We start from the raw sequence: 25,928 nt of genomic DNA, 5'->3' as shown, positions 1-25,928 counted from the left end.
ATGACGGTAACTAATGTTTGTGTCATTATGACAGTTATCTTTAAATAACTTGAAAACGATTAGAGATATCTCAAAACAGATTGCACCATTTTTTTTTTCCCCAGAAAATTTCACATGATTTTGAGTACCTGCATGACCCCCTTTCTATTTAAAATTTCAAAGTTGCATCCAAAATGGCGGTTTTTGATATAGCTGAGGGCTAGAATCGAATGTGTCACTGGTGAGAGCATATGGAAGATATTTATATGGGTCCAAACTTTTGATTCACTCACAGTACATATCTCATTTATTTGTATTTTATAGTTCTTATTCCCTTCTAGAACCCTCAAAATTTCCTCCTAGTTGGGAACCACAGTTTTAGATTATAGTTCTATGAGTGTGCCTCGGAATACAGACTAAAATTGGTAAAATAGCTTAGAAGCATGAATAGTGACATTTTTAGAATGTAAGAATTCAATGCATGTCAATAGGTCATCATATTTTATGTTTTTTTTTTTATGTGCTTCAGCTTCAGTCACTGAAAGCAGTTAAATTCTTTCATAGGTTTTCACCATTTGTTTAGATATTCTATGCATAATATCGCACATTATTCAATATTAATATTAATTGTATTTGAAATGCGAAATGCCAGACATTCCAATTTTTTTTAATGCCTCCCAGACAGGATAAAATGATTAAAAAAGAGGACATGTCCTCCTTTTCCTGGACGGATGGTAACCCCAGAAAAAGTGCATTGGCCATGTGGAAAATAAGGAGTTGAAATATTGCATTAGAGATCATGATGAAGACAATAGAATAATAATTCATTTGAACGATGATGACAGTAGCTCCAGTGACGAGGGTAATGGCATGGATGAAAACAACTGAGTAACAGGTAAATTTTTAAATAATATCATATTATCTAATAACATTAAATGTGCATGTATGTAGGCCTACTGTACTGATATGTATAAATTAGCTAAGAATGCGATGAGAAGAGGTAGGCGTCTGTAGCAGCTGGTAACCGAAATCCTCGGTGAGGCCAGATGCAACTAGTTTAAGTGCCTCCGATAGAAAATGTTTATTTATGATATTAATTATTGTTATATTATTAATATGAGTACTGTATTATTATTAGTAGTATTATTATTATTAGTCTATTATTATTAGCCTACTATTGATGAAAAATAATGTCACTCACCAAATAAGCTGTCATGCTGTGAGTTTCAGTGATTGTTTCAGTGTGATGAAGCAACCCACATTATGTGTTGAAAATCCCCTCCTTTCTGTTCATTTTATTTTTTTCCCTTGACAGCAACGAACAAGGCCAACAGAGAAGTTTATTTTACACCACATTACCACTTAACCATTTATGTTGCCATACCAAGATGCAATAGAAACTCGCGTTTTAAGATTATCTGTCAGAAAAATTGTCAGTGATGTCGTAGGTATCTCGGTAGACTCTCTCTTTATTTAAAACTTCCTTTCTTTCAATATTATTTCTTCTTGAAAAAAGACACTTTAACAATGAATTACTACACCAGCATTATTTCTCGCATTTGTTTCTGTTTATATTTTCCCGAAATACATAACAACATTGGCCCAGATTCACTACTGTACTACGAATTACAATAGTACAACACCCTGTATCATAAACTGATACATAAGGGGAGGGAATAGTGTGCGTCTCTGCCTGCCAAAGAGCTGGAATTTGTGTTATTTATGACCTATTTAGGAAGACAAGTCACCGTTGCTATTCCCACCCCACTCTACCCTTGAGGCCAGCCCATGGATGTGAGGAGTGAAACCTGACCAGGCCACGAGGCCAGACGAATTGTGCCTCGGCTACAACGTTTTAAGCACAAGCTCAAACCCCGCGAAAATACAGGAAATTCAGAAGACAGACCCGGCACGAACGATTCTGGCCTCAGGAACAAATTTTACTGCAAAGCAGGTCTATATACATCACAGAGTTTTAAAATGCTTCTACAGCGATGCTTCATTCAAATAACTAATACATTATATAAAAACACAAAATCTGATTTCTGTTAAGCCAAGTGACTGAGGCCCGGCCCCACTTGCCTCAGTCAATCAGCTGCCACTGGTAGGCGTGACAACTATATTTATGTCTTAGTTGCGCCACGGTAGCTGTCTCAGAAACAAAGGAAGCCGGCAGACTGAATTTCCATTGTCTCTAAATCAATGGCTTGCAGGTGGTTAACATGGAATTCGACTCTACTATACCAGTAGGGGTGCTGTTCTGTAATATCTAAGACTCATATTAACTAACGATAGGAAACTATACAGGCAACTCAAGTAACAGGTGATTTGATTTGAAATTTGAGGTTATCTCAGATGCATAAGCTAACAATAACGGTATACATTACTGTTGATACCTAGAGTAGAGTCCTGTGCTGGAACAACTAAAACAAAAATAAGTAGTCTACTCAGTTATTAAGAATAATAGAGGTGTAAAACCAATACTGGACATTACATTATGGGATCAGATGCAAAAGGACATCAAGAATTTATGCTCGATCTACGACCAATGGTTATTTCAACAGGTGAGGCTTGAGCTGTTTGTAGTAAACTTGAAATTAACTTTTTTGTTTCTTTCTCAAATGAATTTTTCTGTGAGCTGGACTTTCACGTGTGAGAATAAACATTAAAATGCGCAATGATTTCTTAATATAGATATAAATAATTGCATTCACAACTTCTTAGATAAACAGAGCTAATATAGAAAAATAAAATTTGAATATGCTCATGTATTGTATAATCTAAAATAAGAAAGTCACATGATCGTCAGCAAATCTTTTGTTATGCAGTTAGCTTGTAATTAGTCATTATGGTCTCTGATAGTATTTACTGAACAGCTATTTAATGTTAATTCTGTGGTGTTTGGGTAAAGGGACATGTCATAAAAATGAGTCCGGAGATAAACGAAAATTAAACTTCGAAACCTTATTACATGTAATTTCCTACACAAATAAAACACATCAACTGCTTGTATTCTTTGATTTTTGCACACCCACTTGTATAATTTAACTTGTGTGTTCATCTGGGGAACAAAATTCCATCTGGACAAAAAATGACTTATACCCCTTTACCCGAACACCACAGAATTATTCAATAATTACATTTTTTCACTGCAGAATTATATTCATAAAAAAAGTATCGTACTTATATAAGATGTGCGTAATTGTATTTACCTATTAAAAGTTGAGATAATCGATTACAATTTGTTAACGTCTGAAGGAACTTTCTTTTAACTTTTGATTTTACCTATACTATAGTATAGAAATATTATATTGTCTGTTACAAAATACGTAGTCGAAGAAACAGGACTACTTCAGTTTGGGCAGGACATTGACAGATGTGTAAAAATACGCTGAATAGAGTGGCACAACCATATGTAAAATCAAATCCAAAAAGGCTAATTAAATAACTAAGAAATAATGAAATGGGTGGGCAGTAAGTAATCGTACTGTTTCACACGAAACTAGAGGTACAGTGACAATACACAAAACTCGTCATAATTAAGATCATCGTCATTGTCGTCGTAATCGTCTTTGCTGTTATACTGGTACTATACGTAGGAATTTATACAAATAAGAATGTTAGATTCTTCTCCTAACTACCCATTGTAAAGTTTTATAGTATTACAATGTTATAAAAATTAAATTTTAAAATACTCACTCTTAAAATTTTTGGAAGTACTATGAGAGTCAAGTGTTTGAGTGTTGCGAGGTGTAGTTACTCTCGGCTGGCTCTGGATTGGAAGGCATAAAATTAAATATACATCTTTCTTGTTTCCTTAACATGAACGGGGAAAAAAAGTTTCCAAACAATAATCTGAATTCAGCTTCAGTTTACAACCCTCGTGTATTAATGAATGTATTGCAGTATGTTCATAGCCTCCCTTGTGAGTTTTAAAGCTTTCTAATCCGTGATACTATTACACAAAGAAAACAACTTAACAAATATGTGTCCTTATTGCAGTCAAGTGGTTCCCAATCATTCAAATTTCTTGGTTCAGTCTATATCGTCGTTATTGCATTATATTTAATCAAGAAAATTTTGTTATAATAATAATAATAATAATAATAATAATAATAATAATAATAATAATAATAATAATTTATTATTTAAGCGTTTATTATTATTATTATTATTATTATTATTATTATTATTATTATTATTATTATTATTACTATTATTATTATTAATTTTCACACAGCTATAAGATGGAGAAAAAAAGATAAACCGAATAAACCAACTTCTTAGGATTATAATTTAGGAAGATTATGATGCTTGTGAAGCATCTTGGGAATGTGTGCAGAGTCTTAAAATTATTGTTGTTCTATGTAATTTGTTCAAGCTTGATGCTTCAGAAATGGTAGAAAGATATTAAATTAACCATTCTGTAACATTTCTTGCATCACTGATGAAACTAGTATGGTAGTCTGTACATCCTATATGAGTTGTGTTTCTTTATAGTTTAAGGTAGTTACTGGTATATACGAGGGGGATCCAGGAAATAACGACCGTTCGCGCATACCCGCCGCGCAGCTAACTCCCCTTCCTTGTTTGAAGGTCAACTGGCTTCCTTAACATGTATTCTCATAATGTTGTGAGTACTGGTTGCAACAAGTCGCCATTGTGCATTTTGTGTTACTTCAAAATGAACGACGTGATTGATAATCCCGCCGACTGTGAGGTGAGGAGTGTGATTCGATTTTTGAATGCCCGACATTTGAAACCTGCAGAAATTTACCGGCAATTGAAAGAAGTGTATGGTGATACTGTGATAAATGAAAGAAATGTGAGAAAATGGTGCGAAATGTTCAACAATGGGCGAACAAATGTCCACGATGAAACTCGACCCGGACGCCCATCACTCATCACAGAAGACCTGAAGACTAAAGTGAACGACAGAATCTTGCAAGACAGGCGCACATCTCTCGACGAATTGCATATTGCCTTTCCTGACATTCCTCGTTCTTTGCTTGGTGAAATTGTGTCGCAACATCTTGGCTACCACAAAATCTGTGCATGATGGGTTCCACGGCAACTGAGTGACCAACACAAAACTCAGAGAATGGCCTCAGCATTGACATTCTTGATGCGATATCACACAGATGGAGACGCCTTTCTTGATCAAATTGTGACTGGTGATGAGACCTGGGTATCTCACAACACCCCAGAGACCAAGCACCAATCACGTCAGTGGCATCATCCCTCATCACCCAAGAAACCGAGAAAATTCAAACAGACTCTCTCAACACAAAAAGTCATGGCTACTGTCTTTTGGGATCGCAAAGGTGTTCTTTTGCTGGATTTCATGCCAAAAGGCACTACGATCAATGCAAATCGTTATTATGAGACTTTACGAAAACTATGGTGAGCCATCCAAAACAAGAGGCGAGGAATGCTTTCGAGAGGAGTTGTGCTTCTTCACGACAACGCCCGCCCGCACACTGCTGCTTCAACTCGAGAATTGCTGGATCAATTCGGTTGGGAAATCTTTGATCATCCGCCCTATAGTCCAGACCTTGCTCCTAGCGATTTTCACCTTTTCACTAAGCTGAAAGACTTTCTAGGTGGTACGCGTTTTGGAAGTGATGAAGAGTTGAAGAAGACAGTGAACACCTGGCTTAATGAACTGGAGTATAACACGGGAATTCTAAAGCTAGTGAACAGATACGACAAATGTTTAAATGTAGGTGGTGATTATGTAGAGAAGTGAAGGAAGCTTGAGTTATGTAACAGACTTTGTTTTTTTCAAATAAATATATATTTTTTTTAATTATTACAACAAAACGGTCGTTATTTCCTGGATCCCCCTCGTAATATGTTTCTACAGTTGTTAAGTTTGCTGCTTCATTACATTCTATCAGTTTGTTTAATTATATCAATAATTTATAAAGGCTTCGTATCATCATCATCATCATCATCATCATCATCTATGAGATGACGTGATTGCATTGTTGAATTGAAATTGATGATTTTGATAAAGTTAAAATATTTCAGAAAATTTTGATTGTTTAAATCACCGTATTTAAATTTATGTAAATTAATAAATAACAACTTCACTGTGTTAATATTTTAAATAATGATGTTGTAGTACCTGATTGACTAGTTTTGATGTTATTTTCATCATTGTCGGAATTCTAGTGAGTGTTAAAAGAGTGTAATGGTACTAGTATACAAGAAAAAATAAAACATCCATGTTGCATTTTTCGTACACTACTTTTAACACTTGAATATAAATAATTGATTAAATGGCGATCTTACTCGTGTTAATTATGTAAGCATGTGCGGCTTACAGCTGTTTCGGTGCTATTCGACACCATCCTCGGAGCCTACTAGATCTCGGCGCTATCTCAACTTCACTGCCTGTTGTGTGAGTGCGTTCGTGTGATGAAGAGTTGTGTCAAATAGTGTGTGTGTTCTGAAATTGATCTGTGTGTTGAGAATTTGACTGGGGTGTGTTTTAGTGCGTCTGTATATTTCATATTATTCTATTGTGTTGAGTTTTTGGTTTTTGGGTTGTATGTGTAGGATTTCCATGTCTGTATTTATGTTATTGTGTGTGTGGTTAGCATTAGTTACGTGTTCGGCATATATAGATGTATTAATTTTTAATGTGGACCCTATAATTATATAATTAACAGGACGTAAGGGCATTTCTTAAAATAATACATGATATACACTATATATTTAGGCAATAAGACATATTCCGCGCCTCTGAAAGGGTATTTGGTACTCTAAAGGTTGTTTTTACATGGACTATTCTATAGATTGCACTGTAAAAACGAATATGTAATATACCATATGAAAACAGAATAAAAACTGAATACTACCGTAATATCTCTCTGAAAGTGAAAGAATCTAACACAAATTCTGCGCTCATAAAAAATGTTATTCAATTCGAAAATCTTCATATTTTAAGTAATGCATACATATATTATTTACTAGTAATTTAATAAATTGATTGCACGATGATTATGATGGTGTTGATGATGCAATTTGAAGCACAAAACAGGTCAATCAATGTCAGGACTCCTAATAGTTCATCATAACTATGGGGGTAATATAAGGAAGGAGAAATGAACTACATTTCCTTCATATATCAATTAAATTTTAAAATAAACTCTTTAGACCTACAGACTTTGGGAAATACGAAAGTTTATATCACTGCTTGCATGTTATTGAACAACGTTTTTTCCTCAAGTGCAGTATAAATATTTATATACAGTTGCTTACAGTTAATTGTCAAACATTTTTAAAGTAAGGGTGATTTGTAATTGAATGATTGGTAACCACTAACATCATTTTAAAGAAAAAGTGTCATCAACAATCAAGTGGCCGACATTGAACCCCCACCTCTGTACACATACACTCCAAGCAGGGACCAGACAATTCTGAAATGATTCTACCAACGCGGTACATACGGCCGTATATGTTACAACCTGCAAGTTTCAGTAGACCTGATGCTGCTCCCAGATCTGCTGACACTGGCGCTGGCAACTGTGGGTGATGGAGGGGCTCTGCACTCAGATTCGGTGGCCTACCTGAAGGAGGGTCATGACTGCTCGAAGTGTCTGGAGAAATTGTGTTCATGTTGTTTAAAACTGCCGTTAAAACCAGTGGCGGAATAATGCTGAATTTTGTATTAGCCAGATTTGAATCTGTCGTAAAATTAAGATCATCTTGATTATTTGACGATGTATTTAAATCAACAGTATTTCCTGAGAAGTTTTTATTGGAAGCTTTGTTAGTATCAGAAATTGGTTGACTTGAATATCCAATCGTTGATGAAACAGTATTATGTGATGTAGTAACCATTTCTTCAAAAGAACTACTTGATAATTGTGGTGTACTGCTGTTAGAAGGTGGGTTTGTTGTGCGCAATGGTGCCTTTGTGGTGTCACCACCAGAAAACAGAAACTGAAGCACGCTATCTAAAGATAAGCCCGAATCTTCATCTTCGTCTTCGTCATCTTCTTCCTTACTGAGTTGATCTTCAGTGTCATCATTTCTCTGAGGATTATTTTCCTCTGAAACAACTTTAGTTTCATTAAGAAGTTCTAGCGTAATGGGTGAAATATCAGGCAATGAAGATGTTTGAATTTTAGATGTTTCTGTTGTACTTTCTTCTTCTTGGATAGGAAAAGATGGTTTGGAAACAGATGTGGTGGAAGATGATGCTAAAGGAGTAGTGCTGGAAGCAAATGTGGTGGCTGTGTGACGTTCTAGAAGAAATGGCATCATGTCTTCAATAAGCGAAGGTAAATCTGGAGCTGGTTCTGTTCTAATTACATCTCTGAATGGGTCTGGAGTTACAACCCCATCTGCTACCGTGATTGGCGGCACGATGCCACCCAAATGATGTGGTGGAGGCTGCTGTTGCAATGTCTGTAGAGAACTTGGAGTTACATCTTTTCGATCCAAAACTACTGTTGGTGATTCATCATCATCTGAAACATTAAAGAGAATAATCGGCTGTTATTTATTCTAACTCGTGGTTAAACTATCCTGACTTTATCTCAGCTCAGTGACTTTATTTATAAAGATTGAACTTTAATAGATCCTGTGATATTTACAAGGACTGAAGTAGTTGTGACAGGTTTTCTCATCATGTCAGTCTTCCATTATCATCGTAACAAGTCTGAATAGAATGAACAACTTAAAAAAGTTAATATTTATTAATATTACTTACTTACTGGCTTTTAAGGAACCCGGAGGTTCATTGCCATCCTCACATAAGCCCGCCATTGTTCCCTATCCTGAGCAAGATTAATCCAGTCTCTACCATCATATCCCACCTCCGTGAAATCCATTTTAATATTATCTTCCCATCTGCGTCTCGGCCTCCCCAAAGGTCTTTTTTCCTCTGGCCTCCCAGCTAACACTCTATATGCATTTCTGGATTCGCCCGTACGTGCTACATGTCCTGCCCATCTCAAACGTCTGGATTTAATGTTCCTAATTATGTCAGGTGAAGAATACAATGCGTGCAGCTCTGCGTTGTGTAACTTTCTCCATTCTCCTGTAACTTCATCCCTCTTAGCCCCAAATATTTTCCTAAGAACCTTATTCTCAAACACCCTTAACCTCTGTTCCTCTCTCAAAGTGAGAGTCCAAGTTTCACAACCATACAGAACAACCAGTAATATAACTGTTTTATAAATTCTAACTTTCAGATTTTTTGACAGCAGACTAGATGACAAAAGCTTCTCAACCGAATAATAACACTCATTTCCTATATTTATTCTGTGTTTAATTTCCTCCTGAGTGTCATTTATATTTGTTACTGTTGCTCCAAGGTATTTGAATTTTTCCACCTCTTCGAAGGATAAATCTCCAATTTTTATACTTCCATTTCGTACAATATTCTGGTCACGAGACATAATCATATACTTAGTCTTTTTCGGGATTTACATCCAACCCTATCACTTTACTTGCTTGAAGTAGAATTTCCGTGTTTTCCCTAATCGTTTGTGGATTTTCTCCTAACATATTCACGTCATCCGCATAGACAAGAAGCTGATGTAACCCGTTCAATTCCAAACCCTCTCTGTTATCCTGAACTTTCCTAATGGCATATTCTAGAGTGAAGTTAAAAAGTAGAGGTGACAATGCATCTCCTTGCATCAATATTAGAGGAAAAAAATTCGCTCTGGTGCCGGGGATCGAACCTGAGTCCTTGATTCTACGTACCAAGCACTCTCACCATTGAGCTATGCCGAAGCTCAATCCATAGCACCGGATCAAACCCCCTCCTCCAGTATTTTTCCCCTTGTGGCCTGACTCCAAGTTAGGCATGTTGACATTTTATATTGTCAACTGCCATTATACAAGGAGCGCTATGCTGTGGATTGAGCTCGGCATAACTCAATGGTGAGAGCGCATGGTACATAGAACCAACGATCCGTGTTCGATCCCTGGTGACAGAGCGAATTTTTCTCCTCTGATATTAATTGCTACCATAACAGATGTATTCTGTAGGACCAAAAATAATAATCTTTACGTAGAGTCTTCTAGCAATAGTGCATATTACTGCACAGATTACTGTGCATATTACTGTGGAATCCCGGCCACAAGTCACTCAACTGAGTGCGCTCCTTGTATAATGGCAGTTGACTTAATATAAAATGTCAACATACATGCCCAACTTGGAGTCAGGCCACAAAGGGAAAAACACTGGAGGAGGGGGGGGGGGTTCGATCCAGTGCTGTGAATTGAGCTTCGGCGTAGCTCAATGGTGAGAGCACTTGGTACATAGAACCAAAGACCCGGGTTCGAATTTTTCTCTTCTGATATTAATTGTTACCATAACAGATGTATTCTGTAGGACCAAAACATAATAATCTTTACGTAGAAACTTAAAAAAGACTTCTTAAATTAAAGATTGTCTGCCTTATATTTCAAGACATGTAACAGACTTTTATGAACAATTATTATGTTGCCTTATATTAAAAAAGAAACTATGAAACACTTATTTAAGGAGTTATTATTTTATACATCTTGATTAGACAACTTTTAACACTATATCACTTCGGAATATAAAGTATATATATGCTTTCACATGTTGATTAACTAGGTTACTTTGTTGACTAGTTTCAGATGGTTTATTATTTTTTGTTCCAAGAGAAGGCATGTAACAAAATTTTACGTGAAGTTACATTCCAAAAGTGGTTATTCTACAGAGATCTACACTAATAATAAATCTGTAAGCGAAATTGTTCTGGTAATTTTCGATTTTCCAAAAATAATTGGTGTTAACATGTACTGAAACCGAAAATCGCTTTTTTTAAATTTTTGTTTGTATGTCTGTCTGTCTGGATGTTTGTTACCTTTTCACGCGATAATGGCTGACCGGATTTCGATGAAAATTGGAATATAAATTAAGTTCTTTGTAACTTAGATTTTAGGCTATATGGAATTCAAAATACTTTATTTAAAAGTGTGGTTATAAGGGGGCCTGAATTAAATAAACCGAAATATCTCGCTTATTATTGATTTTTGTGGAAAATGTTACATAACAAAAGTTTCTCTAAAAATGATTTCCGATAAGTTTCATCCCAGGTAAAATTTTGATAGGACACGCATTCGGGGGGGTCCCTGGTTCAAACCTCGTGGCCGACCAATCTGACTGGGGTTTTTCATGATTTTCCTTAGTCATAAAGGCAAATGCCGGATTGGAAAGATACATGCCATTATTCATCACCGCCTCAATTACCAATACCAAAAACATTAATCAAAGTCTATAATCAGTTACATGAACACAAGCCATCTACAACACACAATAGAAACAGGAACTCAACAAGAGTAAACGCGGCCTGCTGATATACCCACACATTCTAAACACGTGACATGACCACAGATGTTAAGGCGTGAATAAAATAAACTTAACAAAAAAAAAGAAGATGCACAGTAAGGTTACATAAAAATGATCTTCGTACACAATCAACTCTATTAATTTGGAGTGATTTATTAAAGGATGCATTCAAGACTAATTTAGAAAAATGTTAAACGAATTATCTTTGCACCAAATGAGTGGTCTCTGGACCAAAATGATAGCATTTTAATTATTTAAATACAATTTAAATTAAGTAGCATAAGAGAAGGCCTTATGGCCTTAACTCTGCCAGGTTAAATAAAGCCATTATTATTATTATTATTATTATTATTATTATTATTATTATTATTATTGTTATTATTATTATTATTATTATTATTATTATTATTATTACTAAACGATTTATTCTTCTATCAAATACGAATGTTCCCTGGACCCAATGTTCTATTTTAATTATGTAATTACTTTATATTTATTTATAATAAGTGCAGCAGAGCGTACGGGTGCAGCTAGTTTTTTAAATAAATAATTAGGATATCTTGGATTTCAAAAGAAACCATGCAATGCCATAGATTTTTTATGAAGAATTATCTTCCCTTTTATTCTAAGGGAACTATAGGTGTGCCACAGATATGTATTTCTCTTAAAATTCACAACTCTCAGACGTATTTGAACCATAAACGTCAGTTGTACAATAGCAATTTAGAAAGGTTGACCAGATTTATGAAATCAAAAACCAGGAAAATTCATAAATTTAATGTTGTTTGCTGTTTAGTCAACTGTCCGAAGACAGGTAGGAACCTCAGAAGTGACACCAATAAGGCATCACTCAATGAGGCAACTAAGCCAGGAGATAATGAGATATGTTGGCCAGTTCATTTCCCCTGCCATTGCATACAACGCTGACTAGTAACATATTTTACAAATCAGATTTCAGGTGTATACAAACAATAAAATTGTTCTTCCTCTGACACATATCGTCAGGTGAGATATGTAGGCCCTACTGTCTGATGAGAGATTACATATCAGCGAGAACCTCAATCAGAGGTTAAATTTAATGTAATATAGGACAAAACCGGATACTTAAATTACAAAAAATTATGCACTGAACAGCAATGTTTTAAAAGTAATAATTGTTAGGAAGATATTTAATATACATAGTAAACGCTAGAGTCGACGGCAATTTGAAAAGCAGTAGTCTGCTAGCGTTTGCATCGAGAGAGACAGATAGAGAGAGCAAGGCAGCATACAACATTGCCACATTCTACTTTACGAGCACTTGCAATACAAATAGCGCAGGAGAGAATTTAAATTATCAAAAGACAATAATGACCTTAGCCATTGATTACTGTAAGCATGACACCAAACAAACCTTCTTTCCTTCACTAACAATATTCTTTGCACGGTTCCCATTCGTACACCACTTGCTTCTGCAGTTGTTTCTTGCGCATTGGCAACATTGAAGCCAGCATCAAAATGGCCGGCAGTGTTCTGCTCTTTAACGTTTTTAAAATAATTAGGTATAAACCTTAAACACTGTTTTCCGCGCCTGCCTTGCAATATTTGTCTTTTTATAGTCTCTTATTCCATTTGTTTATGTCACACGCACGCACGCACACACACACACGAGAGAGAGAGGGAGGGAGGGAGGGGGAGGGGGAGGGAGAGGGAGGGGGAGGGGAGAGAGAGAGTGTGTGTGTGTGTGTGTGTTAGTTTTACTTATCAGAGAGAGAGAGTGTGTGTGTGTGTGTGTGTGTGTGTGTGTGTGTGTGTGTTAGTTTTACTTATCAGATGTATTGAAACACTCGCAAGTGAACAAACGAACTCGGGAAATACTTGTTACAGACTGATTCTGATTGGTTATACTGTACAAGCTTGTGACATCACATACAAAAAATGCTACGGCGCATATAGCAACTGACCGCCTTCCGAAATGCCGTCTAGTCTAGTGATTTCATACAAATGTAAACATGAACACTTCAACAATCTACAGAATTTGAGTTAGTGATAATGGTGGTTCCAAAATCAGGATCTATACTTTTTTCCTTGTATTTTTATGAGTTGATTTCCAGTAAGAGTTTTGAATTAGGCTTACTTAATAACAGACTGTCAAATTTTTTGCAACTAAAAATCCTGAAAATAGTCTTAAGGGGAGAGGATGGTTAAATATGATGAAAAACCCGTAAATTAATATATATTAAATCATATCTTATCAGTTATTTGCGTTTATGGTTCAAATATGTCTGAGAGTTGTGAATTTTAAGGGAAATACATATGTCTTCATATATGGATTGGAAAGAAGAAATGACAGAGGAGAGTCTTTGGTAAATTTCTGTAGCCTAAAAGAAATGCAATGATTGTTGGATATACATTATCCCAACAACATAAACAAAGAAGATACACATGGACATGCCCAAGAGACGAAAGCAGATACCAGATAGATTACATACTGGTGCAGGAAAGATTCCGAAATTGCTTAAAAAATGCGAAGACTTTACCAGGAGCAGTTATTAACTCAGATCATGCTCTCCTGATAGGCGAAGTAGATATTCATCTGAAGGAGACAAGAGGAAGACAAGTGACGAAATTGAACATGGAAAAACTGAAGAATGAAGAGAAAAGAAGAACATTTGAAGCAATTACATAAACTTTAATGCGGCCTTGTCAGCTACTGTGACGCCATTTTGAAAGTTCTGGCGCACAGGGTTAAAAATCTTGCCATTAAATGACCCTTAAATGTCAATTAAGCTTGATAGCAATTTCCCATAATTTTAATTTATTGCTTAATTCCATACAAAAATTTATTTATCTTCGGAACTATTAATGCTATATTCAAGAAATTTTGTACACTACTTCTTTAGGCTATTAGGAAACTTTTTTCTGGAATAGAAATTTGTTATTTTGTTGCATTTCAAAAATATATCTCCATATATCTATCGTCTAAAACTCATTCTTAAAATTAATTGTTTATGTTAAAAATGTTGAAAACCAATATCAAAATTGTGTTCCAGACATTTTAAATAACGTGCTTTTTGGAGTAAAATGTTATAGACATTTTATTTTATTTTTAAAATTTGGTGAGTTATATCCATTTTAATGAATTACTCTTATCCTGTTTTTTTTAATTTGAACTCCTTTTTTTTTTTTTTTTCAAAAACTAATCTCGAATTTAAGTTGCTGCAGCAATGATATTTCTACATGCAAAATATGAAAATTGTGCATCAATTAGGAAAAAAATTTAAAATTTCACCATACTCTCCACCAATAACTTTCTGCTTGTACAGTTTCAGTTAAATAACGGTTCTTTTCACCAGTCGACGAAGAGTTACATTTGAACAGAATACATTTGGATCTACAGTCGTGCTTGCGTAAATGCAGAGCTCACAACCATCTCTATGTTTTGACATTATTTAATTTATGAAAAGCATCACACCATATTTTATCTGCATCTGTGTTAATGTTTTTACATTCCGGTTACTCAAGTTTGCTGAATGCAATATTGTTTAAATGTTGTTGTTGTTTTCTAATGCCAGGCATTTGACAATAAAGTCATTTGACCTCTTGCACTCCAATATTTTTCAAAGATATTGTCATGGTTAGCTACTGACACACAGACTTTGAGATGTTCTGAATCCATTTCTTGATTCGAGTTGCACAATGGACAGTTAGGAGACTGATATATTCCAATTCTATGCAGATGCTTGGCCAAACAGTCATGGCCTGTTGCCAATCTAAATGCAGCTACAGACGATTTGCGTGGTAAATCGGGAATCAACTGTGAATTATGATGCAGAGAGTTCCATTTTTTCCCTTGAGACTGTGTTATCAAATTTTGTTTGTTGAAGTCTAAGTATGTAGATTTAATACTTAGACTTCAACAAACAAAATTAAATGTAAATGTTTAAATGTAAAATTTCATTAAACAGTTCACCTTTATGTGTCTGAAATAATGAACCTGAATCTATTGTTTTAAGAACTTCAGGACTTTTCACAGTTTCATCTTAAGTTAAAATCCTTTTTAATTGCATCCAATGAAAAGAGTTTAGAGGCTGATACGGAGAAATCCACGTCTCTAAGTAGCGTACAAATTTGTCATAATAGAAATTTGCAACCTCTTCAGAATTTGATTGGATGGAAATACCTTCACATTATATTCTAATCTAAAATTGGTGAAACAGCCAAAATTTGAAACTTAACACATTTCCTGTCAGGGCCATCTTAACAGTATTATAGGCCCTCAGGCAAAGCAGTGCATTGAGCCCTGCCTACACAACCACTCACAGGAGGAAAAATGTAAATTATCTATAAAATAAACTTATGTTTATTAGTATATCTTCAACTAACATCTAGTCATTCTAATTTAGCAAGATATGAATGTTATGAATGACAAGTTTGCCATGTACTTGGTTTGAATATTTGGAATAAATGGAGCAGTTTTATTTTTTAATGCACTCAAATTCTTATAAACAAAACTAAAGATTTTCTGACCCATACCACAGACAATTCGGCCACAGCAAACACCATGTTCTTTCTCCTTGAGACGTCGACACCCTGTCTTGACATGCGGGCACTTGCCCTCTTGGCATAGTACTTCACCATAGTAACAGACACACATGATGCAGGCACTCGGATCCGAGATGAGTTCCCCATGCCGAAACTCACGTCCATCAGACAGGCAGTGTTCTGTAACATCGTTTCAGTAAAATATTCATAACATGATGATGATAATTATTATAATGATGTAGGTCAGTGGTTGCCAAACACCACGAAATTGTGACGTAATAGAAATGCAACCCGCACACCACTATCGCAGGGAGAGGGGTGGAGTGGGTATCTCTTCAAGTAATGCAGTGAATAACAGTGCAGAGACGGACTGTGACCAAAAAACGAAAGCAGTATAATATTCTTCTACTTATTAACTATACACACTTTTTTCCGTGTTAATTTTTTATCTTCCTATTAATTATTTTTGTATTATTAATAAAATAACATAAATTTATTTCCTTATGTAACATAGAAAGAGCGTGTACTTTACATCAGCAGTAATCTGAAATTAGAAAAATGTACCAGGTTGGTCACGAAGTTGTAAATTATGCTACATACTTAAAAAAACGTTGAAGTATTTTACTCCGATTAAGACATAGAAGCCGATATTTTTTATTGTTTATTTATTAATGAAATATTCAAATTACACTCATAGAAAAAAACGTGGAAGTATTTTACACTGATTAAAACATAGAAGCCAATACTTTTTATTGTTTATATATTAATGAAATATACACTACATACGTCGAAAAAAACGTCGAAGTATTTTACCCCGATTAAGACATAGAAGCCGTTACTTTTTATTGTTAGTTTATTATTCAAGTTACAGGTAAGGGCGTGGTAGTCTTCATAACAAGAAAAATAATGACAACGTACATTGTTCTTTTATACTTCATTTAAAATTTTACAACAAATTACGTATCTCATATTTTTGCCATCTGCACAAAATAAATACTTTTCCTTCCATGCTCCTTAAAATTAAGTTTTTACTTACTATCTGTTTTCGAAAAGACATCGAAACATATTATCCTACACGCTTGTACATTACATGCGTACGTCTGCTGCTGATAAATGTCTTTACTTATATCGAAGTGATGGCTGTAAACAGAGGGTGGGGATATGATGTCATGGTTACGCTTGAGTAGAGACAGGGGCATGTGTCGCAACACAGCTTTTGGCGATCACTGATGTAGGTGATTATGATAATGAACATATACAGGGTGGAAGTAAAATAACCTCGGCAGATTTTCAGAGCAAAGAGCTCATTTTGTATATAACGTGTAATATAATATTGGTGGGAAGTTCATAGTTTTCTCAGAAAAAAATGTTTTTTTTTTTTTTTTTTCTAATTGTGAGTAGGATCGTGATTTTTGTTCATATCGATAGAGAATGTAATAAAGAATCATTTATCCCTCTGACGTATTTCAATAGCGTGGACAGTTTTAGTGTAAATTTAATTTAAAAACCACTAATTTCAAGCCACTTAAGGCGTTAGGTACAGCTTACAACAGTAAAATTTTGAAAATATTCAACATTTTTTTCCTTCATTACTGTATCTTACGCAATAATGAAAATTAGTATGTGCAAAACACTGCCCTTCTGCTATATGAAAAAAAATATTTTTACGATTTAAAAAAAATTATTTACATTTTTATTTTCAAAACTCAGTTCACTGTGCAATGATGAAGTGTTTCCCATGCAACTATGCAACATTCTGTGATCAAATATTTTGTGTGTATTTATGCATGTCATATCTACAATATGATGCAAGATCTCTTCTCTATCTTTGATAGATTTTCTGATAAAAAATAAATTCTTTAAAAAATGGTCAAATATCAGTACTTTATTCTACCACAAAATAAAAAAAAATACACTATTTATTGAGGAATGTAGTTGAAAGAGTATGATATTGTAAACACGAGTTTCAGGAATAAAATAAGAGAGAGAGAACATGAAAAAGTTAAGCGGTTTATGAGTTATGAGGGAAATGCTTCATCACTGCACAGTGAACTACCACCATTTTGAATTTTGAACAAAAAATATATACATAAATATTTTTTTTAAATTGTAAAAATATTTTCTCATTTAGCAGGATGATAGTGTTTTACATATACCAATTTTCATTATTGTACAAGATACAGTAATGAAGGAAAAAAATGTTGAATACTTCCAAAATTTTGCTGCTGTAAGCTATAGCTTATCCATTAACAATGTAACCAGATTACAACGTTATATCCAGAGAGGGAGTTGGGAGGTAGTCCATGTTGGCTGAGTTTGTTGACCTATTACATCTGTATTACGAGAAAGAAGAAGACTGTGTTAGTGGCGATGTTGCCAGACTACTGGAACTTCCAACTTAATTTTCTAATTAATTGTGCAGTTAATCAAAAAACGTAATAGGATAGCTTGTCTATTCATTTAAGTGTACTCTATCGTCCCTTTCAATCTGCAGGACTGTTTCATTTCCTCCTTGTATGTATTCGCTTCCATTGCACAATGTTCTACAGCAATGTTTCAGTGGGATTATCAACTTCTATATTAAGAAGAAACGGTGTTGGTGGTAGTAACAACCCTGATCCTTTGTCTCATTATGAACATATTAAGTAACAGAGATGTTTTAAATAAAGAAATACTTTAGATAAATGTAGAAAGAAATACTGTAGACTGAAATGGTTTGGGCATATTAAAAGAATGGATGAAAGCAGATTACCTAAGGGAATGTTAATTTGAAGCTGAAAGATGAACGACTCAGAGGAAGATCTCGAATGAATTGGATTGACCAAATTAAAAAGAGCATAACAGCTTGTGATTTCCAATGGGAGGAGATATCGGTAAAAAAAAAAAAAAAAAAGGAATGATGAGAGATATATGAAGAGGACACGATTAGAGGATGATGATAATGGTGGATGGATGGGTGGGTGGGTGGGTGGGTGGGTGGGTGGGTGGGTGGTGGTGGTGGTTAACAGTGTTGTAATCTATTAAATTTTGTTATATAGGGATCAAGACACAACAGACAGGAGAGTAAATAATAATTTTCCTTGTAAATTGATAGATTCTGTCTTGGATCACAATAACAAATGTTGGAATGATTAAACGATATCAACACAAAAGAAGACCTACTAAATTAAAATTATGGAATGAGGAATTAAAGAAAGTTAGACAGGATGCACAGGCGGAGTTATGGGGGGGGGGGGGGTACTGTCCTCCCAAACTTGGCCGAACTCTTTTTTTTTTTTCTATTAACATTAGAAAATAATGAATTCAAAAAAATTTTCTTGTTTTTGTTTATGATTAAGTTTCTGTGTTTAAATTGACGAATTATTGTCTTCAGACCATGTGTCTGGACTATAATATTTATTTTAAATTTCTGAATGTATAAGAATTTCTATACCTCCTTTGAGGAATGGAAGCAATGTTATGTTTTTTTTTTGTAACAGCCTGTACTGATGTGTTAGAACGTCTGACTAATACACACTAATAAATGTTATATGATATTACTCCTTATAGCATAAAAAACACGCTGCATTAAAAGGTACGAGAAATTAAATGCAGTTTATACGTAACTACTATTTCCCAAGGAAATTTATAAATATGAAATGTGCGTAGAAAACGAAATATGATTTTTTTGAAATTAGTTTTAGGTCGAGAACATGCAAATCTATTGAGTAATCTTGAGAAACGCCAGAATATTCAAGAGAATAAATGTATACAACGTGATGGAATATTATTGACTAGTTACACAATTTCTTGGGAACTCAGTGACGGAGAAACAGTAAAAAGGTTTATGATTAAAGCTGCTGAATTAATTTGCCCAAATTAAATAAAGATTTTCGATCGTCTCACGTTAACCAGGTGCTTTCCTAATAATTCGCCACTGACTGCCTTGGTGATTACGATAAGGTGATGCAGGTCACAGCAGTTTATATTTCCCATCCTACTCTGCAGTCTGCTCTTCTAATAAACAAACTATTTCAAATCGAGTACCTCACGTAACAGAAAATTGTGCCCATGTCTGCTCTAGACCAAACACTGAATGGGTTTCTCTAATTGATTGAAAAAGTATCGAGCTTGAAGTTTACACTTAGAATCATCGTTATCTTTGACAGCCTCCATGTCTTTTTCATTCCATATGTCTGTCGAATATCATTACGTTCATAAAATACGTTAACTTTTTTAATGGTATCTGAATTCATTGCCTGTGAATTGGTAGACCTATGTTTTTTTGCAGCTTTTGAGGTCTCCATTTCCTACAAGAGATTGAAATAATTAATTTTCTTATTATACACTTCCTTTTCTGTGGCAGTTTTGGTAATGCCTTTCAGGCACGAGCAGTATCTTTTCCAGGTGAACAAAAAGTTTTCGTTTGTAATTGAAGATGTTTGATTATGAAATGCCATCCTTTGTTTTTTTAGTGCTCTTTCTCTTGAAAATCGTTCCTTTGCTTTCCTCCTTTGTTCTTGTTTAATTGCTTTCCTTTTTTTGTCACTCAGTTTTGCTAATTCTTACTTTTCTCTTATCTTTTTCATAGATTGTTTTTGTTTTGTTTTTTTTTTGTATTCATCACACTTTCCTGTATCTTTTAATTTCTGCTGCCATTTTCTCATTTATTCTGCACAAGATAATGGCTTGCCTGCAAAATAAAGTAAGAATTCCAGAATTCTTTTAAAACTGTGAAATAGGTGCCAAAAGTGAAGTGAGTTTGCATGTTTCTTCAGCTTTTATACATATATTAAAAATTCTTGTCGTTTTGAAAAAATTTCTTTTGATCATTACAAAACTATCATGTTATTAAAGGTTAAGTGTAAAAAAATACCGGTATTCTATTTTCAGTTCTTTATACAGTGGCCTATTTCTGGAAGACTTTGTTACATCTTTCTTATATTCTAATTTAGGTCTGGCCGTGACTGTGCATTGAGTAGCTCATCGGTAACTAACATTATAAAAATTTAAACTTAAATAAAAATGCTTGAGTTATGTACAAAAGGTCAAATCAATTTCCTCACCATTTTACTCAATAATTCTCGAGTAAATTATATTTTTTGTTTGTTTAAAGCAAATAAGATGACTAAGATAAACTTTTCCATGTTTGTGGTCATTCATATTACAACTTAATCCTTAATTTTCAAGACTTGATGGAAGGTATAGCACCAAAATCAAGTGAAATTAAGAAGTTGTTGACCTACCATATATATTTGTTAATATCCTCCACTAAAAATGTTTCTTGTATTTATTATAAAAATTCTTGAAAATATATAATAAAAATACTCAAATGTATCTGCCAGGACTGCCTGTACAGATTATCAAGTTTCACAAACAAAATACACAGAAATGCTTTGTTTAATCTCTACAATTTTGGCCTACCAATATTCTCTCAAGTTTTTGCCTTATGGAAAACAAACTTTTGTTGAAATTTATTTATTTAAAAAAAATAAGAGTTTTGTCCTGTTTCTCATGGACATAGGTACCCAATTGTAAAGTAGTAATTCCAGAAGTTGTCACTACATTTGACGAAGTATTTAAAATTCAGTGTTTATTAATTTATTACAACTACTTATAAAATTTATTGATAACTAAATTCTTTGTACAGGGTCCGGCATTTGGTTCTGACGAGTTTCAACATGCTGTTGTAAAGGAACTATAAACAAAAACACGCAAAACACAACACAAACACAAGAACACAAGAAATACATCACACTAACGTATGAAAACAAAAGCACACATAAGATCGCATCTTCATTCAGAAAGCAGAAATACAACATAGCATACAGAACAGAAAACACACTACAAAGACATCTCAACACACAAAAAACACAAACAAATAAATACGACCACACAGGTTATACAAACTCACATGTAATAGTTGCGACAAGTTCTACATAGGACAGACCGGCAGATCATTCCAAACATGCTACAAAGAACACATTAAAGCAATAACTGAGGACACAATAGCCCTACATCTACATACACTGATCACATAACCAATGCTAACCATGCATACAATAACATAAATGCGGACATGGAAATCCTACACATACAACCCAAGAACAAAAACTCAACACACTAAAACAATACGAAATATACAAACACACTAAAACACACCCCAATCAAATTCTCAACACACAGATCAATTTCAGTACACACACACACTATTTGACTCCACTTTTCAATACCTTTCAACAATCAAACGCACCCACATAACAGGCAGAGAAGTTCGAGATGACGCCGAGATCTAGTAGGCTCTGAGGATGGTGTGATGAAGCACCGAAACAGCTGTAAGCCGCACAAACTTACATAATTAACATGAGTAAGTCCGCTAGTTAATCAATTACGAACTATAAGGTTTATAAATTAAAAAATTACACAGTATGTAGCGTGAATAATGCAATTTATTGGAATGTCTTCATTTTTTGAAAATTACACATTTCAAGTGATCCCCTTGGTAATCTTATGACCTGTTGTAATCTTATACGAAAATTGTTCATGACACTTTGCAATAAATCTGGCGTTTCGTTGATTTCTTGCACTTCAGCCTGTAATCTGTTCTTCAGATCCTGGACAGAGTGTGTCCCCACAAAAAGAAGTCAGAAGCTGTTAGATCTGAAGATCAAGCCGGCCAATTGATATCTCCAAACCGAGAAATTATGCGTCCTGGGAAGAATTTTCTCAACAATTACAGTGTGTCTCTGGCAGTATGGGCCATAGCCTCATCTTGTTGAAATCACATGTCATCCCTGTTTAGTGTCTCTAAATGTCTGTAACATCTGTCAATACCGTTCACCATTCACTGTAACAGCTCTCTCATTTCCATCTTCGAAAAAATAGGGACCAATTATGACTGCAGCAGAAACAGGACACCATAAGGTCACCCTCAAAGCAAGAGTGTTTCAAACCAGACCACACTCTATCCAGGATCTGAAGAACAGGATACAGGCTAAAGTGCAAGAAATCAACGAAACCCCAGGGTTATTGCAAAGTGTCGTGAACAATTTTTGTGTAAGATTACAACAGGTCATAAGATACCAAGGGGATCACTTGAAATGTGTAATTTTCAAAAAATGAAGACATTCCAATAAATTGCATTATTCAAGCTACATACTGTGTTATTTTTTAATTTTTAAACCTTACAATCCCTTTACAACAGCATGTTGAAACTCGTCAGAACCAAATTCCGGACGCTGTATGTTAAACATTAATTTTGTGTTTTAGCAAATTACTAGCCTACATATTTATCACGGTCTTAGCATTTTCAAGAAGCTTTTTCTCCATTCTCGAAATTTAGAAATTCCTTGAACTATTGACAAGATAAATTAAAATTTATTTTTACTAATAATGTACCCTCAATGTTGCCTAAACTTAATTACTTATTCTTTACTTTCTCAATGAAAACTCTTTCTGAAGAGACATTAGAAAGGGGTATGGAAATTAAAAGAAACACTTTTCTCCAACTGAGGAGCTTCAAGTTTGAGAAAAAAAAAAAAAACAACTCATTTTTGGTCAGTTTCCACCTTACAAAAATTTTTGTCTTTGTTCTTTTCAATGACGGCACAAAATCAACTGACAAATAACTGTGATACAGAAAGTTTATTTCCGCCTTAATTATATATTATCGTCTGTTTCTTTGCTTACATTACTCTTAAAAACTTATCATCTTTCTATGTCATGTATTCCTGATGAACATACAACATCCGTTTTTGAATGTTTAGGAATATCATACTCACTACAACGACCGACACTGGACTGGCTGTTACCTACCTTACACTTGACAATATATTCTTTTTTTTTTTTCAGATCTCACACAAACTAACTAGACAACCATGATTCTCTAAATTTACATAGTTATTTTCTTTTCTCGCACACTGGAGGGGAAGAAAGTTTCAAATGTTGTATGCCTCCACCGGGATTTGAAGGAGTGTCACTGTCACTTCCACTCGACATTGTAGCAAGCGCCTCACTTTTATAGACTGTTATAAAAAACACAAACACACAAAAGTAAAGAACTTTGTTTCTGATCTATCTTAATAATAGCCTACTAAGTTAGCGGTTAATGTTCAACTCTCACTAATGTGTGCTCGAAATTAAGTCACACTTTTAAAGTGAGGTAGAACAGTAAGTAAATTCTTCTAGTCCTTTAGTCCTGCACAACCACGTTTATTCTTTCCTCTCGGCACCAAGATATTCAAATTGTTGCAGATAACTTAGCTGTCATGTGAGCAGAAACGCAATAAGTACGTCATACTAGTTTAAAAGTGTAAACCTACATTGTTTACCAAATGAATTTAAATTTAATGTGATTATTTAGACGAAAAGAGTTATTAGCTAATGATAAAATTATACAAATGATGATGTCCACACCTGTGGAGTAACGGTTAGTGCGTCTGGCCGCGAAACCAGGTGGCCTGGGTTCGATTCCTGGTCGGGGTAAGTTACCTGGTTGAGTTTTTTTTCCGGGGTTTTCCCTGAACCCAATATGAGCAAATGCTGGATAACTTTCGGTGCTCGACCCGGACTCATTTCACTGGCATTATCACGTTCATCTCATTTAGACGCTAAATAACCTAAGATGTTGATAAGGCGTCGTAAAATAACCTACTAAAATAAAAATAAATAGCCTACAAGTGATGTTGGTTTTCTAAAGGAGGGACTTTTTGCATCTCCCCTCGATTCGAAGTGGGATGAGGGATTTTTATATGGAAATCAAGACATCTGGCAACCCTGTCTTTCCTTATCCAATCTTAAAAACTCACCATCATCTGTTTTTGGCAGCATTGTTATTGATGGTGGAATAATTGTCCCAGACGTTATGTCAACAGGCATATGGCCATCTGGAATATTGAGTCCTGTTGTATGGTAGGGAACTTCATATTTGGTCTCATAGAATGGCCCATCAATAATAGGTTCACGTGGAACAAAACCACCTGGAAAACAATACAAAACACATGTCACTACCACTTTCTACATATACAGTTCTTTAGGCTTTTTGTATGGCTTGATTTCATTGTATTTTTGATGGATTTGGAGGTCAGAATGTAAATCATCCTGTTGTCAGGTATCTGCCAATGCTAATAACAAATTGGTCATTTCGATACCATTGAACATTATTTTACATTCCAAGGGCATTCATGCCCACAAAGTAATTGAGATTTCAATGTATAGAAGTGGAAGGTTAGAAAAACCGACAGTGTCTATTTACTGAAAGAATATGTGGAGATGGTAGTGCTATCAAATGCTAAAAACAGATCTGAGGTGAAAGTTGTTTTGAACAGTGATATATCTGACTTCAAGAATTAGTGGCCAAATTTCTATCAGAAAAATAGAGTTTTTTTTAAACAAGCAGCAGGTGTACCAAGAGAACAAAAGAAGCACTTTAATATTAGAAATTTTATGAAATTCATATATTCAGGAGACCAAGTGGAGCTGTGAAAATAAGCTAAAAGCTACACTGTTAGGCTAGGTGCTAGAGGAACCAGTGGCGGCTGGTGAAGCATTCTGGTAGTGGTGCCAAAAAAAAATGATTGCACGCAAATCACCCAAGTAAAAGATGATAATCACAGGTCACTTTACATTATGTTATATAAAACACATTAATTAAACCAGCTATTTTACCAGGTGTGCAGTTAATAATGCACCTAGTAACAGTTACAATACTGTAACATTTCCGAAACTAATAACGAAATTTACAAATACAGATAATGCAAAACTTTCTCAGTATTGTTAAGTCAAATACAAGTAACTTTTATAACTAGTAAAATTACTGACAAAAACACACGAGGTGAACAATGATATAGGTAATAAATGAACAAGTTTACACTTTATTTAAATAGGCCGATGAATCCAAGGCATCAGCCTGAATAACACATGTTCATGTCCTGCACAGATCTCATGTATTGTTAACAAAAGCATCAATACTAGCAACAGTGTAGCGATATTTAGTTGCCACGAAATAAAACAAATATTACACAAAATTAACAAATAGTGTTACACAATATGAAAAAAAAATCTTTCTAAAAAGAACCATGACTGGCTATCTCTGCATTCG

General features: G+C 34.6%; 1 protein-coding gene across 1 annotated transcript in view; it reads right to left on the bottom strand.

The window, feature by feature from the left end:
• Positions 1–6,044: 6,044 nt before the first annotated feature.
• LOC138691409 (mucin-2) overlaps positions 6,045–25,928 on the bottom strand; it is a 434,026-nt gene continuing 414,142 nt past the window's right edge. The window contains exons 12-14 of the mRNA XM_069813321.1: positions 24,637–24,844; positions 15,842–16,030; positions 6,045–8,462 (exon numbers count right to left, since the gene is read on the bottom strand). Of these exons, the coding sequence (XP_069669422.1) occupies positions 7,336–8,462; positions 15,842–16,030; positions 24,637–24,844 (1,524 nt within the window). The 3' untranslated portion in view covers positions 6,045–7,335. The remainder of the gene's footprint in view (positions 8,463–15,841; positions 16,031–24,636; positions 24,845–25,928) is intronic.

This window comes from Periplaneta americana, chromosome 16 (genome assembly GCF_040183065.1).
Source record: "Periplaneta americana isolate PAMFEO1 chromosome 16, P.americana_PAMFEO1_priV1, whole genome shotgun sequence".
NCBI classification, from domain to species: domain Eukaryota; kingdom Metazoa; phylum Arthropoda; class Insecta; order Blattodea; family Blattidae; genus Periplaneta; species Periplaneta americana.
Note: the sequence above shows the minus strand (reverse complement) of the source record. Positions and strands in the feature narration are given on the sequence as shown.